General features: G+C 40.5%; 2 protein-coding genes across 3 annotated transcripts in view; both read right to left on the bottom strand.

The window, feature by feature from the left end:
• Nucleotides 1-1,202: 1,202 nt before the first annotated feature.
• On the bottom strand, nucleotides 1,203-13,944 carry large1 (LARGE xylosyl- and glucuronyltransferase 1). Of its 2 annotated transcripts, none has more exons than XM_057323950.1 (15): nucleotides 13,202-13,944; nucleotides 12,131-12,315; nucleotides 11,744-12,048; nucleotides 10,637-10,719; nucleotides 9,160-9,283; nucleotides 8,910-9,081; nucleotides 6,350-6,454; nucleotides 6,158-6,270; nucleotides 5,444-5,569; nucleotides 4,975-5,130; nucleotides 4,694-4,857; nucleotides 4,296-4,574; nucleotides 4,065-4,211; nucleotides 2,785-2,980; nucleotides 1,203-2,599 (listed from the first exon to the last, which is right to left on the bottom strand). In XM_057323950.1, exons 2-15 carry the CDS (start codon nucleotides 12,234-12,236, stop codon nucleotides 2,402-2,404), a joined length of 2,274 nt encoding a protein of 757 aa, XP_057179933.1. In that variant the 5' UTR covers nucleotides 12,237-12,315; nucleotides 13,202-13,944; the 3' UTR covers nucleotides 1,203-2,401. The 2 variants fall into 2 exon arrangements, with proteins under 2 accessions (XP_057179933.1, XP_057179932.1); XM_057323949.1 differs by having other exon boundaries at nucleotides 13,220-13,943.
• Nucleotides 13,945-14,183: 239 nt separating this feature from the next.
• LOC130547508 (C-type mannose receptor 2-like) overlaps nucleotides 14,184-19,876 on the bottom strand; it is an 18,525-nt gene continuing 12,832 nt past the window's right edge. The window contains exons 4-5 of the mRNA XM_057323472.1: nucleotides 18,318-18,659; nucleotides 14,184-18,215 (exon numbers count right to left, since the gene is read on the bottom strand). Coding sequence (XP_057179455.1) covers nucleotides 17,848-18,215; nucleotides 18,318-18,659 — 710 coding nt within the window. The 3' untranslated portion in view covers nucleotides 14,184-17,847. The remainder of the gene's footprint in view (nucleotides 18,216-18,317; nucleotides 18,660-19,876) is intronic.

The raw sequence follows: 19,876 nt of genomic DNA, 5'->3' as shown, positions 1-19,876 counted from the left end.
ATGTAAAACATAACAAATATTGTGTTTATTAAAGCGTTCTTGCGAGGTTTGGTCAGATTCAGCTCACTAACCACACACGTTATTAGATTGGAAAAAAGTTCGTGATTTTTGTGTTTTATTGGACTTTTTTCATAGTAACCATCTTCTAAATGTTTGTCACTATATTTGTCGAACACACACTTAATAAAGGACACATAAAGACTATCCCCGTCTTTTTTTATAATTAAGAACGCATAGTTAAACATTTAAAATATTGATTTTTTTTATTTTTGCCCTTTAGGCATTTAAAAAAATAGAAAATATTGTTGAAAATATATTTTTGAAAATATATTTTTAAATCAATGTCTCAATAAGTTCTGCAACATTTTAGGGCCAACCCCTATAACATACACAAATCTGAAACTGAAATGTGCTGCCTTGTTAAACAAATGATCCTAACTGTGCCTTTGTGTGCGTAACAGTGACGTCACGGGAGGCTGTGGTCTAGTCAAACAGAGGACAATAGCGCCCCCTTGAGAGAAAGTTACTTCAGTTCAATTCCAGTTTCTAAAGAATTCAAAGCCTCCTGGATAGAGGGAATTAAGCATTTATACCTCTCCACACTAACATATTTTTTAGAATAAGACTCAAAACACACTCCAAAAACAAACGGTGTGGATATAATAGATTTTTTTAAACTAATGTTAGCGCGGTTTTGTTCTCATAACTATTCTTGAAGAAACTTGTTTGCTTCTTTTCGTTCTCAGAACCAATTTGGAACATTCAAGCATAGATATTCCGATCAAAAGGTTTTAAAGAAGTTACCCTTAACGCCCTGATAGCACACAAACATATTTGACGTCTGCATTTACATGTGCAAGATATCTGCAAGACATAGTTTGTTCATCTACAATACACCTCTGAGACGTCTGCAGTCAGATGTATTAAAGACCTCTAGAAGACGTCTGTATGATGTGTATGATTAAGAATGGATGTAAAACTGCTCTTTCTAAGATGTTTAGCAGATGTTTCTACACAGCAGATGTTTTCCAGATCTCCACATCTTTAGCAGACGTACCTGTGCTAGCTGGGTTGTGCTGATGTGAAAGAACTGTGAAAAAAACAACAGAACACAACACTGACGTAAAACATTCAGACAGTTTTGGCATTGTAAGATGTCTATCAATGTACAATATAATTAAAACAAACATTTGTCGGCCTGTAAAGGAATTGTGAGGTACACGGTGATGTCCACAGCAGCGCTGTAATGAGACCACAATAGGATATGTACCAAAATATGATGTAAATATCTCTGTTCAGCGTAATGAAGCAAAACTCAGACGTGTGTTACCTGAAATCTTTTTTCATCGTGACTCCAGTATGGAGTTATCATAGCTTTATTTCATCTCTTTATACACAGCCTAAAACATCCTTGACACCAGTGGGTCTGAACCGCCGGGTCACGAGTTCTAACAACAGAAGCAGACCAATGAGACAATCCTCAAAAACCATGAACAAAAGCAATGTGCTGTAAGACATACAACTTGGGTCCTGAAGTGAAGCCGCTGTTCTCCGTGAAAGCACGTTGTGGGTTTGACTGTCAGTAGTGAATGTCGAATGACCAACAAATAAAGTCATACAGCAGAGATGATCAGGAAGATGTGATTGTTTGAGCGGTCTGACCTGTAAACCTCGGACTCAACCAATGCCACGGGTTTTGGGGGACTATTAGTTTGTCAAACCAAGGCAGACGGGGACTTATTGAGAACCACAAGCTCTCTTGTAATTGAAATGAACGTCTCCAAAACGTCTGTTGAACGTCTTTTTAACATCTGAGAGTGAACACTTTAGAGACGATCATTCAGATGGAAGCAAACACATACGTTAGATGTCTGGTGTGTTGTCAGAACTGTAAATCTACTTCTGATTTTACAAATGATTTGAGCACACTTCAGTTCTCAATGGAAATTGATTCCGACATGTTTTTGCTTATAGTCTCTGTGAAAACATCCTCCGAAACGCTTGTGAAGTGTTTGCTTTGGCCTCTCTTCACGTCTTATTGCCAGTTCAGTGAGTAAAGTTCCCTGTATATTAAACATAATTCAGCTACTGTACAACACACGACAACATTCATCCTATCGCCGTCTCTTTACACGAGAACCAAACCTTCAATCCACAGACACACAGCAGACAGATTCAAGGCTTCCTTCGGACGTGAATAAGTGTCGTTCTTATTTGAGAATTATTCAAAAGATAAACGACTCGAAAAGTTTTTCTTTATCGTCAACTCAGAAGCCAGTAGTGTGTTTCTCAGATCCCTGAATGAACGGATGGATCGCGAGCCGTGCCACCTCACATCAGTCTCCGCCGCTGCCCGGCCGGCGCTCACGGCTGTCATCGGGACACTCCAGGATTATCTCGGCTAGCTGTTGTTGTCCACTGTCATGTACTTGAGCGCTGCGAAACCGTAGCGCCGGGACATGTTCTGCTGAAACTCCTCCTTTAGCGTCTTCAGACACACGCGATACTGTTTGTTCGAGCGAAACTTGGTGATGTCGAAACTGGGCGCGTGGGGCATGTGGATCATGTAGGCGTTGGGCAGAACCACAAACTCATATTCCTGAAAGTACACAAACAGAAAGACCCTCGATTGTTTCCCCAAAAAATCTATTTACTGCATTATAGATGCAAAGCAACAGCAAATGTAACCTGAAGTTTATTTTAAAATAAGAAACACGTCTTTGTGCGAGTTAAAAATGTAACAATTCTAGTTTCGATATAATTAACGATTTTACTCGATGTTACCTGAGCGTCCAGCTCCATTATGTGTGCCACTTTATTCCAGCCGAACCCAACAAATCGTCGGTCGTACTCGGGACTTTCTCGTCTGACCATCACGTACGGCTCGAAATCAGGCTCCCATTGCACGCGATACGCCGTCGTGGCCGTCCGCCATTTGGCTAAGTCTGTCGGGGCGTGACCTTTTGTCCACACGTGGTATCTGTCATGAATATTTTATTTGCATAATATTTTAATTCTTCGTAAAGAGTCATTTACACATTTTCAAATTAAAAACTACAAATGTACTTAAGAGTAATAATAATCAACAAACTATCAAATAAAAATGAATGCCTGATGTCTGACTTCTCGTTCGTTTTAATGTTTCCGTTCACGTTAATTCCACATTAATGATCAGCGATTACTGGATACGAATTTTGAGAAATCATTCAAATTCACAGATTCTTTAGAGTCAAATCATCCGGATCCATTTGTGATTTTTAGATTACCTGAAATCAGATTGACTGATGCATTCAGTGTTACCTAAATATTAACGTAAAATGTTGCAGAGCAAGGCAGAACTAGAAACATATTTACAACAGTACATTTTCCAGGACTGAAAACAACGACAGTGTTTATATTGTTCAATCCGATAAAATTAGGGCTGGGATGATATATTGTGCAATTCTTATGATCAGTTTCTCACTGAATTACGATTAAATGCCGCCACATCCGAAAGCCAGAGGGCGCTCTTGCATAGAAACTCTGAATATGGGTCACAGAAGAAGAACGATTTACACACGTGGTTCCAGGAAACGCCAATGGTCATATTCTATCGCTGTTCTTCAAACCTTTTCAGGTATTTTAATGATAATAAAGTATATTTATAGTGATGACGTTTGACGAGTGTTGCTTTTTCAAATGCACGTTATAAACGACTCGATCTCGTAGTGATTTAAGATCGAGCAGTACTTTCTACTGATCCAAGAGCCGGAGTTCACGGAAGAGCTGTGCATAAAACACAGAATCCAAGCCTTTGCGATTTCAGAATCGTCCTAGACAGGTATAGCTAGTGTGAACCGCGATATATACCGTCACAGCCCTACGCTAAAACAACACTTAATTTTTTTGCAACAAGATCACAAAAAAAATTAATTATATTATACAGTTAGTGGCTGTGAGCATAGATGGCACGTTTGATGCAAACGTGCCATCAGAGCGACTGCTATTGTGATGTATGAATCTTTGCACAGATTCTTGCAATGATTCACCTGCAATGAATCTTTAAAATGTCATTTTTTTTTAACCTGAACGTGAAGAGGGTGCCCATGTCGAGCTGTGACAGGAGCTCGGCTTTAGATTTGGGGTAGGACAGTCTGTACCGAAGCGTTTCGAACGCGGGGACCACCAGAGCCTTCTTAGTGTTCGCCATGTCGAGCTGCACGACCGATTTCCTGAGACACAAACCAAAGCGATGACTCATTATAAACCGCACGTTTGTGCTTTGGTCCCTCTGTGAAAGTTTCGCGATTCCTTACCTGAGGTACTCGTACAGTCCGTACATGGGCAGAAAGTCGATATCGGACAGGAACATGTAGGGAGTGTTCACCTGTCCCATAGCGACGTTCCTCAGCAGGTTAACGGGGTAAAACTGTCCTTCTTTATAGACAATGTGATATCCCACATTACTTCTGCTCATCAGGACCTCTGAACCCTGAGCGTAACGCAGAAACTGTTGAGCTTCAGCGTCTGACAGGTAAAGAGCCAGACTGATGGGACCTTCCCAGTGTTTACAGATGGCCTCCAGCATCTGCAGTCTGAGACACAAACACACACGTGGAACGGCTCACACAGTTAAACGTGTTTTAGAGAAGCATTAGTACTCTGTCTTGACGCATGCAAGCTCATTCATTACGGTCACTATAGTAACCGTTACCTGTCCATGGAGAGCTGGGCCACCAGCGTGACGTCAGTGTTGTCTGCGCTGGGTTCATACTCATAATGCAGGAAATAAACGTGCGTGCGGTGCACGGTGAAGCGCTCCCGACGAAACTCGTAACACGGGTCATCTTCATCCAGCTCAGACAGAGTCTTCTGAAGCTGAGGAGATATCGAGGAGACCGTCATTCTCTAAAGAACCTCAGATGAATGACAACCTGTACGATTGCTGAGTGATATTTTGCTCAATGTCCCCAAAAATCTGTTTGGGGAACTCACGTTTTCAGAGTTGTGGTCGGTTTCACTGGGACAGCCGAAGAGTTCCCTCCTCAAGAGATTCCCGTCGTACTCCAGGAAGGTCAGGTAGAGGTTTCTGAAGAACTCCACGTGTTTGTTCTTGACGTGCAGTTTCTTCGGCGAGTTCCAGTGAATCACCTAAACATACAGAGGATCAGAGGTGTGATGTGAAATCCATTTCCAATCCACGTGTATGTTGTATTCCTATTCAAGAAAAAGGTTTCAGATGACGCCAAAATGAAAATTGGAAAATACTTTGCATGTTTGTATCTCCACTTTGCCCCGCCTCTCTGAATCGTGAAGATTTTTGACAAAGCTCATGGCTCTGAAAAGCGAGGTGTGCTATGATTGGCCAGTTAACCAGTGCGTAGTGATTTGTGGAATACTGCTAGAACACGTGTTACACGCGTTAACTCAGTTAACAGCCGTATGAACGTTTCTTGTGACTCGCCTTGAGATCAGACACGTCTTTGTAGCACTTCTCAGAGCGTGTGTGATCCGACAGCTGAACGTTCCAGAAGCACGGCAGCTGATGGACCAGGAACGGATTCTGTTTGATGACAGCGTTGAAGATGTCCTGCAGACACGATATTATTTTATTGGACATAACAGCCCTACATACATACATATCGAAATATGTACCAACGGCTCATTTCTACTGCCATACCTTAAAGGGACAGTTCACCTCTGTCCTCATTTACTCACCCTCATATTGTTCCAAACCCGTACATTTGTTTGGTTCTGCTGAACACAAAGGAAGATATTTGGAAAAATGTGAGTAACCAAACAAATATCATCCGCATTTCCCCTACTATGGCAGCAATTGGGGGATGAGATCTGATTGGTTACTGACATTCTCACAATATCTTCCTTTGTCCAGAACAAAGACATTTATGCAGGTTTGTAACAATCTGAGGGTGAGTAAATGATGACAGAATTTTCATTTTTGGGCGAACCGTCCCTTTAACTTTCCACATCTCATAAAAACAGTTTCAGAGTCAAACCTATTTCTCTGTCATTCTCACAAGCTGTATTTACCGTTTGTGATACGTGCTGTCAAGGGCTTTTCGAACCGCTAGGTCAACATTAGTTTGCATATTATTTTCATAGGAAATGCAGGAACAGAGATATCGATCAGCGCCGAGATGAAAGATAAAGTGTTTACCTGATCAGCGAGCGATGTGGACAACATGCTCATGAGCTCTCGCTCCGCCGTCAGTCTCCACATCTGCTCCCACTTCAGTTTCCTCAAACGATCCAACAACAACAGAATCACACCTGTAACACGCAACACCATCAACCCCGTCATTCGCCGGTTAACACGAGTCCTGTCCAATCAGAAACCTGCGTGACCCACCTGTGTTAAAGCCCCGCCCCAGCGCAGGCCACGGCCGATGGTTCTTCCACAGGTTCCCCAGATACCAGTCGCTCTGATTCTCCACCAAACCCAGAACCTGCTGACCTGAGACACACAAAGAAATACAGAAAGATCATTTAGGGCTATTATATAGCCGCTTTTCGCAGGTGACACGTGTTCATGTGATTCATTAGAACATGAAGACAAAGCTTCAGTCGATAGGTCCAGAAACACAGGCTGGTTTGTTATCGAAACTGTTTCCCAGCACATCTCAAACGTCTCCGTCCAGACGTGAATGCCGCAATATTATTGGCCAGTCAATGAGCAGTATTGATTCTCATCTCTCACAGCTCGAAACCGTCTCACGACCTTTTCATGTGGCCGCACGAGATTCAGCTCGATGTAAACAACACATTTCCATTGTGCGTCATGACGCCCCCTCCCACCGCACAGAGTTCTAATAACCAATAGCTTGGTAATATGAATATTTATTATAAGATAATATTTTCTATCATTTGTCAGACACACTTTTTTTTAAATCGACTAACAGTGCATGCAAGATGTACAATGTTTTTAAATTCGAACCCATGACCTCTGCGCTGCTAACATCATGTGCTTCCAATAACAGGAATGCTAAAAAACCATAAATTCCTACAAAGTTTTCATGAACTGTACCTAAAAAGCAAATGTAAAGAATAACATTTTAGCGCTCTTCATTTTGTTATTAGAAAAACTAGGGACGCTCTTTGCGGCGTCCCGTCAAAGTAAAAGTCCGGTTGACTTGAACAAGTTATAATACACTCACATTTTACCACACCACCCCCCTTGACTTTTTTATAATTCAACCACAGAGTATATTATTTACTTTAGCAAACTGAAGTAAATGTGCTAGTAAAATTGTGCTACTTATCATAAAAAAACTGAACTTAATTTAAAAATAGTGCTTAAATTTAAGTAGACCTAAAAACAAAAGAAAAAAAAATGTACCAGTAAGATACTGGTTTATTAACATAATTGTACATTATACAGGCATCGGTTATAGGTATCGGTATCGGCGAGTACCAGAAAAAAAGTATCGGTACTCGTACTCGGTCTTTAAAAAATGGTATCGTGCATCCCTAAGAAAATCTAAGGAAGAGCATATCTGGCTAGGGTCATTTTTGTTGCCGTTACAGACCGAAATTATAAATATACCGTTACACCGTGTCTACGCAAGATGTGATGCAATATAGCGAAAAATTTGAAAAGGTATTTTTATGCTATTTAGAGTTTCTGCCGCAACAGCGATACGGCAAAACCTACATATTCTAGTAACGCATGTTTTTTTTATGTTATGCTGAAATAAAAAATAAACCTATAGACCACTTCGGAAAACGTAAGCCACGATGATCTAACGCTGGTCTAAAAGCACATCCTGTTTCTGTTTTTTAACACTACACAAACGTTTGAACAAAATACAACCAATAGAACATTTATAACCCAATCAAAATGTTAAACAAATATCTTTAAGATTTAATTATGTTTGTAAGATTGAAAAATAAATCAAAATGAAACCGGACGTGCTTCTGGACCTGTATTTACATCTTTCGAAGGGGTCTATACATCATGCACCAATACTAAATTCTTCCAACGATACTGACAGACGAGTATTTACAGTGATATCAGCTGATACCAATTCTGAAGATTAATTTCATATTTCTTAACTTTGTGTTATTAATTCATATAATGACTATAAATATTGAACATCGCACTGGTGATGTTTCTTAAGATGTTTTATATACAGAGAACAAATTCTTTGCATTTTCATGTCCTGTTTTGAATGACAGGATATATCGGCCCTGATCATCAGCTGTTTTTAAACTATTAGCCGATAGTGTGAAAAAAAGCTTTTATTGGATATATCGGTGCATCTCTAATCAATATAAAAAAATGAAAATTGCATAAACAGGGCTGGGACGATATATCGTATAATTTTTATGCTCAGTTTCTTAATGAATTATGGTTAAATGCCGCTACATCCGAAAGCCAGAGGGCGCTCTCGCGCAGAAACTCCAAATATGGGGCACAGAATAAGAACGATTTACACACGTGGTTCCAGGAAACGCCAATGGTCATATTCTATTGCTGTTCTTCAAACCTTTTCAGGTATTTTAGTGATAATAAAGTATATTTATAGTGATGACGTTTGACGAGTGTTGCTTTTTCAAATGCACGTTATAAACGACTCAATCTCGTAGTGATTTAAGATCGAGCAGTACTTTCTACTGATCCAAGAGCCGGAGCTGTGCATAAAACACAGAATCCAAGCCTTTGCGATTTCAGAATCGTCCTAGACAGGTATAGCTAGTGTGAATCGCGATATATATCGTCACAGCCCTACGCTAAAACAAACTATAATTAAAGGGTCAAAATAAAAGCTCATTCAAAATGACAAGAAAAAACTCTGTATCTGACAATATCAGTAGAAAAACATCTACTTTTGTTCATTATTCTGTATTTTTTCCTAGTTGATTTCTGTTTCCTGACTAACTTGACCGTTTCCTTCAGATGAGAATAGCACCTTTAAACTTGTGGAAGACGACCCACAGCTCGGCGATATCGGTGGCAAACGTGATGTCCGTGTCCAGTACGATGACCTTCTGCAGATCCGAGGGCAAAGTCTTGGTCAGCACCAGTTTCATCAGACCGTAGATACCAGAGTAATGTTTGTTAGGGATCCAGGACACCTCAGACTGACAAACACACACGGAGATTTATGATAAACAACACAGAAACCATCACAAATCAACACGATTTGCAGACACACAAACCTTGAGCTCATCTGCGTCATAGAAGTTGACGTGAATGGCCGGGACCATCCAGGTGTGAAAGAGATCAGACAGGATCTTGTGAGCGATGGAGTCCGCGATGATGTGGAAGTGAAGCGGGTTTCGTCTGATACACGGGGACAGGACAGACATTTACACATGTAAACAACTTGTGATTTTGGATCATCCTCCTTGATCTTTGCCATGTTCCGGAAGTGACCTCACATATAAAACGTTGTGTAGATTTCATCCAGTATGTGTGGGGGCATGTTTATGTTTATAAAGAGTGTGTACAGAATTCCGTCAGCTCATTTTAATGCCCATTTTGTGTACACAGACTTTCACGATTAGAACATCTCATGCATTATATTTCAAAACCGATGCAGTTGCATGATAGCTTTGGACATTTAAATAATTCACTCTTGATTCGAGAAGCACAGTGTGGATGGGAAGCGTTTCAGTGAATAAAAACGATAATTTCAATGTCTATTTCTCACACAGCTTCAAGACTCAAAATATTGCTTCACATTGAGTCACATGTTCTACAAATGATATTTTTGGTTGTATGTTGGATTTTTTATCTTGTTTCACTTCAAATTTCATTTAAAAAAGAAAAGGAACACAATTCTAGCAGATATAGTAAGGCACATAATTATTTTATTACAGCGTATTATGCAAAAGAGCGGCCTATTTTGGATATTCGCTGAAGCTACTCGTGAAGAACAGTTCGCATTTCACAGTAAAAACATGGAATGCAAATATAAAAAGTTATCAGGTTTGGAAACAAATGAGGGCGAGTAAATAAAAACAAAATTTACATTAATCTTTTCTTTTCACCAGATGGTGTGTGATGAAACTGCCATGTTAGTTCACGTTAGGTGTTGAAGTACAAGTTTAAGCTTTTGTACGATTCATTGACGTACTGATGCACTAAATGAAATTAACTGCTAATATCACATCACCAACAGTTGTAAGAAATCATTCAAGCTGTGCTTCAATCCAGAGTCACCTCGCTCCCTACATAGTAGACAGCCACCCTCCTCAGCAAAGTGCACTTTGAGTCTTGAAAAATAAAATAATCTTTAAATAATTGTAGTTCAAAGGTCATTTGTTTTTACAAATCCAGCTATATCATCACAAACAGTACCATCCCATAATACACTATATTATTCGCTCATAAAAATCTATCCAAATCCCACCTAAAATATATCAATGACATTAGTACTTTTTCGCCCAATATGCGTACGCCGTGTAATTTATTCTCATTAGAGTGCCACGTCGCTAGCTTAGCGTCAAACTCTGAAAGCAGCTGTGGGGCGAGTGGCCTATATGCTTGCCGTGGGAAATGCTGCCGGTATGAAACAGAACGTGCACGTGTGTAAAGAGAGGTTGTATGGAGATCAGAGTTTGTGAAGTGTGTCGTGTTGCCAGGCAACGGTCATGCAGTTGCAAGAGGACAAGTGTGTGTCTGTGCACTTACCTGTGAAACAGGACTGACTTGACCAAGGTGACCACATCTCTGCTGGCGTTGTAGCCAGCACACACAATGGCGATGTGAATGGTCTGTAAATGTAAACGTTTCACAACACGACGGATGAAAAAGAAATAAACACTGCAGTTTTATATCATGATGCTTACATGTTGCTATGCGGTTGCTAGGGTGTTCTGGGTGGTGCTTTGAGTGGTTTCTAACATGTTGCTGTGCGTTGCCATTTGCTTCTGGGTTGTGCCAAGGGCGTTGCTAGGCTATTCTGAGTTTCTAACATGTTGATATGAGGTTGAGAAGGTGTTTGGGTGGCAGTTTTAAAGGTGTGATGATTTGTTTTTAGCATACTGCTATGTGTTTCAAGGTTTCTTCATTGCAGTGCTGTTGCTAGGGTAGATTAACAGATTTTAATATGTTGCTATGCAGTTGCTAAAATATTCTGAGCGGTTTATAGCACATTGTTATGCTGTTGCTAAGGCTGCTTAGAGTAATCTCTCAGATTTGTAGCATGTACATATGCTAATCTCTGTTGCTTTTAGCACACTGCTATAGGGTTGCTAAGGTATTCTGAGGGGTTTATAGCACCTTGTTATACTGTTGCTAAGGTAATCAAGGTGGTTTTTAACATGTTGCTATGCAGTTGGCAAGGTACTCTCAGAGGTTCATAGCGCATTTCTTTGTTGTTGCTATGGTAATCTAGGTTGTTTTAGCATGCTGTTATGCGGTGGCTAGGGTAATCTAGCTAGTTTTAACACATTCCTATAGAGTTGCTTAGGTGTTCTGGGGTGTTTATAGCATGTTGCTATGCTGTTGACATAATTACTGCTGTTTTTAGTTGCTAGGGTGCACCAGGTAGATTTTAGCACATTTGGTTTATTGCACGTTTCTATGTTGTTGCTATGATACCCATGTTGCCAAGCAGTTGCTAGGGTGAGGCACATTTAGCACATTACTATATGGTTGCTAAGGTATCCTGTTTGGTTTACAGCACGTTGCTATGCTGTTGCTAGGTGTTACTGTGATGGTTGCCTTTGGAAACAACACTAATAATATGTCACCGAGCAGTGGAAACGTGTGTTTAGTTAAATGTGTCATACAAACCTCACATTTGTTCACCACAGGCTGACGCACACAGTCCGAGCTGTTGCTGGCGACGTTTCTCTTTTTAGCCTCACTATCACCTGTACCCTCTTCTGTGGAATGGGTGTGTAAGTGGTTGCCATGACGACCGTTGCTATGATGGCTGCCGTGGGTTGAGACTCGAGGCGTCGGGCTAAAGTCTCTCCGCTGGTCATGTTTCCGGTCCTCTGTGTCTCGCAGCCTGAGCTCCAGAGCCTGATGTTCTCCGGCCGCTCCGACCAGCGCCGATGACTGAAGCTCCAGCGGTGACAGAGGCAGAGGTTTCACTGAAAGGTCAACACACCGGTGAGCGTGATTTAGACGTGTGTGTGTGTGTTTGACCGATATGTGTTTTGCGTGTCGTCGTACCGGTGAAGTTTGCAGATGACAGATAGATCCAGGTGAGGGCCGGAATAAAGAGCAGCGCGAGAGAGGCAGCCAGGAACTTCCTGCGGCCACGGCACATTCCCAGCATCCTCTGCTGCCAGAGGGGGTCTGTTCAGAGACGTCTAGGTGGGCATCAGCTGTTTGGTTGGGGGATGCATGGCACACTCCTTAAAAACAAAGAACAAAAAAAACATGGCTAAAAAATAAATTAAAATACAAATATAGTGTAAGCTTCACGCTCTAACCATACTTTACAACAATATCCTCTATACTCTATTACGAAAGAAGTGTTGATAAATCTCTGTAAGATTCTTAAATGCAATTAAAGTAAAAAAACATCCAAAAATTCCAAATTCAGTGTTTTCAAAACAACTTTACCGATTTTATTCAAAACAAGAACAAATGTACCACCTATTTGTATGTTTGACCCACAAATACATTCTAAAGTGAACAAATGGTTTAAATGAAAAAATAATAATAAAAAAGAAAAGCTATAACCTCTAAGAGAGAATTGTTGTAAAGCAGTAAAAGAACAAACTAAAAAAATGAAAACGTCACAACTGCGTTAACACAGGTCACATGTCGACAGCTCAACCAATAGGAAGTCAAAAAAAATATTCCATATGGCTTTACGATACATATCTTCATTTTGTCCTTTTAAATTATTTCTTAAAATAAACTTTGATAAAACAGATATATTATTGGGATCCATATTTCAGCGTTTTTTCAACTTTCACAAAGATGATTCAAACAAACAAATGTAAACTATGCAGACCTACTTATTTACCATGTCTTCGTCTATTTTTCACTAATAATTGCCAAGTATTGTGGTCAAATTACTCCAAACGTGTATTTCTATTTATTAGCGTCGCTTACACAAAAGCGAACTGTAACATTATCACAAAATCAGCTTTATTTTATTCAGAAAATGTCATTTCCAGCGCAGAAAAGCAGATGGTGAGGTTTAGCGGCTTAATAATCACATGGTTTGCACTGGAAACAGTAAATGCAGTAACTATGGTGATTCTGTGCGGTTGCCATGGTGAGACGTACATTTGCATGCGCGCTCACCTTCGGTGCTGAAATGACGGCGTGACCGAACTCTGACGAGACGGGTTCTTCTCGATCATTCGATTAAATCCACGATAAGCGACACGCAGTCCGTTATGTACGCGGCAGTCGCTCAGCTGTCGGCACACAAAAGGCCGTTATGACGCTCCACAGGCCGCGGGTCTTCAGAAACACGCGTGGGAGCGAAACCACTGATGTTTCAGTCTCTCAAGACTATCGTGTCGAATGTCGTGCCATCGCCTTAAGTTAGCATCCCGGGAACAGCGCGTGCAAATGCCGCATGCTGCTGGATTTGACGGACATCGCGCGTCTTCGGCGACGATCCGCTCTTCATATCGTCCTTTGCGCCGCTAGACGCGCGTTATGAAACCACAGTCCGTCAGTCGCGCATCTGCTCGAGCGCTTTTGCGATATAATATCAACACTGAGGCCTGCGGTCGACGCGACGCGACGCTCCCTGTTTGTTTCCCAACACTCCTCCAATCACTGCCACGATCCACCATCCAGACTCCAGTCCGTGCGACAGAGTCGCCGCGAAAAGCCGGACTGGATTCGGATGCGCTTGACTTCTTACACACGCCTGACACAAATATGAAGCGATTTGTTGGCGTTATTTAATTATTTTCTTATATTTTGTAACGCTTCTGTGTCGTTTTGAAACTTGAGAAGAGGGTCTCAGTCCAACTGTGATCAGAAAACCCACAACACCACTTTTGAACATATCTGTACCCTCTTAAGATTAAAGGAAGCATTGGGGGTTTAAACATTAAAAATGTATATATATTTGCTTGACATTTAAAAAAATATATTACATATTTTGAAGGGTTTAAGGTTATTGTTCTGCAGTGAGAAAACAAAACAATAAACGAACTTCTGTGGAAAAATGACCAGATGTAATGACACGTAAACACACAGAGAGAGAGAGAGAAACAGCACACAAGAGGTGAAAAGTAAGAACTATTTACATTCTCATTCCTATTAAAATCATTCTTTTGATCGAGTCTGTGAAAACAAATCGACTTTTCATCAGAGAGCAAATTGAGGGATGAGGGAAATGTGTTGATGGAACAGAATAAATGCCAAGCGCTTCATTTGAAATGCTTTGATCATTAACACGTTGTGTTCATGAACATTTGTTGTGGTAAAGGAAACTTACATACAATGTGTACGTATGTATTGACAGAAATGTTATGTCTTCAGAGGTGTATAAAGACCTTACATAATTAAACATTATGGTTTTATTACTTCAGAATGAGCTATTTCTTTATATTCTTTCCCCTTACATGGAATTCACCGTGTTGTTTGGTGAGCCGTTACATGCCAGTAAATTTCATACACTTGACCTTTAACCTCTGTTTATTCTCAAACAACTGAAAATAGTGTTGAAGAAGTTTTATTTATACCATGGTCTGTTTGAATACTGGATTCTGATTGGCTGGAAGGTGTGCATTAAAAGCCTTTATAAAACGGTCAGTTCTGGTCCTTGATTCTGATTGGCTGAGCGGAGTTCTAAGCCGTTATAAAATACCCCAATATATAACGGCTGACCGCACCACATAGCCTAAATATCATTTTATTTACTTTAGTTTATGAAACCTTGCTAAGCATATGGAATAACCGTTTTATAAAAGCAATAAGCCCCGCGAAGCAGTGGGTTACAGTGCATTTTATAACAGCTACGGGGTTTTATTGACTCCGCTTCGCATCGTGCCACAACGCCCTTAGCTGTTATAAAATGCACTGCAACCCACTGCTTCTTGGGGCTTATTGCTTTATTAACGCACGGGTAGCTGCAGTCAGTTTGATTACATTTAAAATTAACTGACAAAATAAAACCTGTTTGATCTAAAATCACACTGTAAACATCAAAGCTTTAACTTGGCAAATAACCATGGTATAAGCGGGATAATCCACGGCTAGCCGTGCATTAAAGGATTTTAATGCACAACGTGGAGGCAAAGAACCACCCGACGCGAAGCGGATATAGTGCCTTTCCATAGCTCAAGTTCGCTTCACATAGTGCTATACAATACCTTTGCACATCCGCATACACAATACAGACACATAAGGCCACATATAGCCACATTATCCAAAATACATATTGAAAAGATACATTTTTAGCTGAGTCTTGAAGGTAGGCAAAGATGATATCTTACGAAGTGTAAGGGGTAGCGAATTCCATACTTTAGGAGTATTAATACTAAATGACCTACCACCTAAAGTGGACAGCCAAAAATGAGGAATGGACAAAAGACCAAGCTCAGTTGATCTGAAGGACCGGGCAGGAGAGTTTGAGTGGAGTAGGTCAGACAGATATGCAGGCGCAAGACCATTTAATGCCTTAAATGTTAGAAGTAATATCTTAAAGTGAATACGTGATGCCACAGGTAGCCAGCGAAGATCATGCAGTAGAGAAGTAATGTGAGCAGAACGCCTGGTGGAGGTGAGAACTCTTGCTGCTGAGTTTTGAACATACTGTAACCTTGCTATGAGTTTTTTAGGCAGACCAAGAAATAGAGCATTGCAATAATCTAGACGTGATGTGATTAATGCATGAATTAAGATTTCAGCATCAGCTACACTGATAGAAGATCGAAGTCGTGCAATATTACGAAGATGGAAAAAATGGTTTTTAACGACAGAAGAAATAGAGATGAGTCAAATAAGACACCAAGATTACAGACAGATGAAGCAGGCTTAACATGAACCCCGTCAATTTCAAAGGGCAGGTCCATCCTTTTGACAGAGGTAGAAGAGCCAATCATCAATATATCAGTTTTGTTATTATTTAATTTAAGAAAATTCAAGGACATCCAATGCTTGATATCCCTAATGCATGCAATAAGTGAGTCGGGCAGGGATAGCCTATCAGAGCTGGTGGTAAGGTAAATTTGAATGTCATCAGCATAGCAATGAAATTGAAGTCCATGCATGCGTACCACCATGATGTCACCAAGTGGAGAAATATAAATAATAAACAGAAGTGGACCCAGAACTGAACCTTGAGGAACACCCTGTAAAACCGGAGCAGTGGCAGATTTATACCCTTGATAATATAATATTTTCTGTCGCTGATGTAGGAAATGAGCCAGGAAAGAGCTGAACCAGTAATACCGATATCAGAAAGGCGAGAGATGGGTATTTCATGGCAGACTGTGTCAAATGCAGAGCTTAGATCAAGAAGAATCAGGATGTTTATTAACCCAGAATCCATGGACAGAAGAATGTCATTAACCACACGAAGAAGAGCAGTTTCAGTGCTATGTGATGAACGAAATCCTGACTGAAGGTTCAAAGAGGCCATTAGCAATTAAGTAAGATCTCAATATTGTGAAGCCACCACTTTTTCAAGAATTTTACTTGAGAATGGTAAATTTGATATTGGCCTGTAAGTGTTCATGTTGTAGCTAGTGAAGATGGTAATGGTGTTTGTGAAGATTAAATGTTTTCTTTTATCTTCAGTTGATTTCATCAAAGGCTGTGCCTGAAGTCAGTTCTTGTGTTTTATATATTTCTGTTTTTGTTGTTTCTGTGTCCATCAGTGATTCTGTTTGTTATCACTTCATTATCTCATTAACTTCAACATTCAGTGTTACATTGAGCAGCCTGTAGTATGCACACTAAGCAGTGTTCATTTCATCTGGGCTAACCCATGTGGGGCCTACATGGAACCCGCGGACAAAACCAGCTGAGACCCAGAAGACAGCCCACATCAAACCCATCTGGGCCCCACATGACTGTGCTGGCTGGTGGAAGCAGAATGTTTTCATTTGTGCATTCATAATGTGAATAAAATGTCATTGTTTAAGTTCATTTCAGCTTAAAGTGGCCACATTTAGTCAGCATTAATAGGCTGCCACTTTCATATCATAAATCTAAACATTTTTAATAACTATTACGATTGAAGTGAAAAGTCAGGAGAGAAAATACTGTCTGTATATTAGAGTTTATTTAAACTGATCCATCACTATTACATGAATCCAACACACACAGAATGAAAGTCAACCTCACAAGATTTCACCTCAAGTACAGAAGAATCTTGAGGAATCATTTAAGGCAGTAGTTCTCAAACTGGGGGCCGTGGCCCATGGGGGGCCCCGAGATGGATCCAGGGGATCCACAGATTTTGTTGCATTTTATGAAATATAGAAATTGATCATAGATTTTATGCAATCAAACATCAGAAAAATAAGACCACCAGACAAAAGAATTGATGTTTCAGCATTGTATAACCGAATATGTTTTTGTTTAAATAAAAATGTTAAATTTAAGATCATAAGTCTTTATTTGGGGGGCCGCAAAGCGATGCACTCTACACAAAGGGGGCCTTACAACGAAAAAGTTTGAGAACCACTGATTTAAGGTGCTATGTGAAGCAGAACAACCCTTTCAGTCATGATTTATTAACGATAAAGCACTAGCCTCAAGTACCTTATTGCTTTTAAAAGACGATTACTGCAATACAAGTATTAAAGCAAAACGATGTGTAATAAATGCAAATTTCTTAAAATAAAATAACTTTAAGCCTTCCTTCCTCTAAAAAATAGTTCCTGATCCCTGACATTTAAATGCTCCCTAATGCTAAATAACAAAATCAGAAAGTTAACAAAGGAACCAAAAAAGTCTCTTTATTTCTCCTTTCTTCTGCAGATGAAGTTGAGTTTGTGAGATCCAGGAAGGCTGATCCAGAGATGATCTCCTCCAGACTGAACCGCTCCAGATCTCACTTCACTCTCATAGTTGTCCACTGCTGTTTCATTCCCCGGAGCCCAATTCTGATAACACACGACCTCTCCATTCACCCAGAACCAGATGCCCACAGAGCAGGAGTGATGTAACCCCAGCCACACCTCAGCAGTCCAGGCCTGATGAAGAACTTCAGTCACCATGAGCTGAATCTCCTGTGAATCCACTGAGACCAGATCCACATGATTCTCTCTGCAGTATCTCACAGCTTCAGTCCAGCTCAGATTCTCCTGGATCAATATCAGCTCATCTGAACACACAATCAACACAAACACTGTGACTGAACTGAGATCAGTTTCATCATGAAGAAACTTCTGTCGTCAAACACACACATTGACTTTTATTAACTCACCTTCATGACACACAAAAGTGTTAGAGTCACTGCAAGATACGTCGTGCCATTTCCCCTCATTATTCATATCGACCGCTGTACAATCTTCAAAACCACCATAATTATCAGGTTGACCAGAGTACCAGTATCTGAATGCGGAGTCAGTGTTATCTGACCACTCCCACGAGTCTCTGAACAGACCAATCCAGACAGATCTCTGAGTATCATTAATGATGTTGTGGATCAGTTGATTGTCAGTCTGGTTCCTCACATTGATCAGATCAGTATGATTCTGTCTGCAGAACCTCTGAGCGTCTCTCCATTTTTTACTAGAAGTATTAATGATGTATGCTTTACTGCTGTCTGTTGAAGAAAATAAAGATTCAAGTCTCGTGATTTTCATTCATTCTCATCACACGTACAGTTCAGACGTCTTGATAAAATCTTAACTTGTTCAGGTGCCAGAACAAAAAGTGCATATGAAAGTGTGGAGTGATGTCACAGGTTACTAACAGGGCTGATAACAGCACACTACTTCCAGCGCATCATCAACACAAACTGAGTCCATTTATAATAAACCAAACAATCCCAGCTAACCAAAAACACATGAACACAAGAGAAGAAGAGTCAAGAGGTCCACTGAAGGAAACACTAAACACGATGAGGCTCTTTGTTCTTATTCTTCATGTTTCCTTCAGTGATGGTGAATGACTCAATCTTCACTTCATCATCTCATTGACTCAATCTGATTTGACTCGTTCATGTGTTCAGTAGCGAGACATCTAAATCATTCTGTGCGGGGAGACCCGAGGACTGGAGTTAAACCCCACACTTCAACTTAGACTTAGTCAGAGATGAGAAGTGAATTACATGTAGAGATGATACTGTGTTACATTGAGTGTCTTTGAGTATTTGCTTAAATCAGAAGTGTCCAATCCTGTAGAGTTCAGCTCTGACCTGTTCATCTGCCCACATGTGTTGTGTGTCTTAACTGGGATGTTTATTATTGTTGTCTCATGATCGTGTTTTGTGAAGTGAAGGTTTGCTGTCACTCACCATTGTAGCAGATGAACTGTGACGCCACATCACAGTCCTGCTGACGCCATGCTCCATTTCTCATAACAGCACAATTATTTGTGTGATCTGATGGTTCAGTTTCCCAGTTCAGATATTTCACAGGACCACCCAGAGACCACTTCCATTGATAAACACCTGTTCTCTTCAGTCCAATCCAGACATATCTGGACTAGGTCGAGACCGACTAGAACATTTGGCGAGACCAATGGCCAAGTACGAGACAAGTCCGAGTGCAAATACCAACGAGTCCAAGACAAGTCCTAGATCATAAAAAAACGTCTCGAGTCCGGACTCGAGTACTACAGCACTACTAAACGGTTGCTAGGTTAATGTGTTTGGTTGCTATGGGCGTGATTTTTACTCTGTGCAGATGTCCCCCAATATTAGGCATTCAGAAGATGTCAGAAATAGACGTAGAAAAACAATTCACTTTTGGCCACTCAGGGACATCTTTTCAACATCATCAAAGACGCAGAAAAGAAGTCATTTGGACACATCACCTA

Source organism: Triplophysa rosa, linkage group LG24 (genome assembly GCF_024868665.1).
Source record: "Triplophysa rosa linkage group LG24, Trosa_1v2, whole genome shotgun sequence".
NCBI classification, from domain to species: Eukaryota; Metazoa; Chordata; class Actinopteri; order Cypriniformes; family Nemacheilidae; genus Triplophysa; species Triplophysa rosa.
The sequence above is the reverse complement of the archived record's forward strand: the minus strand, read 5'-3'. Positions and strand labels throughout refer to the sequence as shown.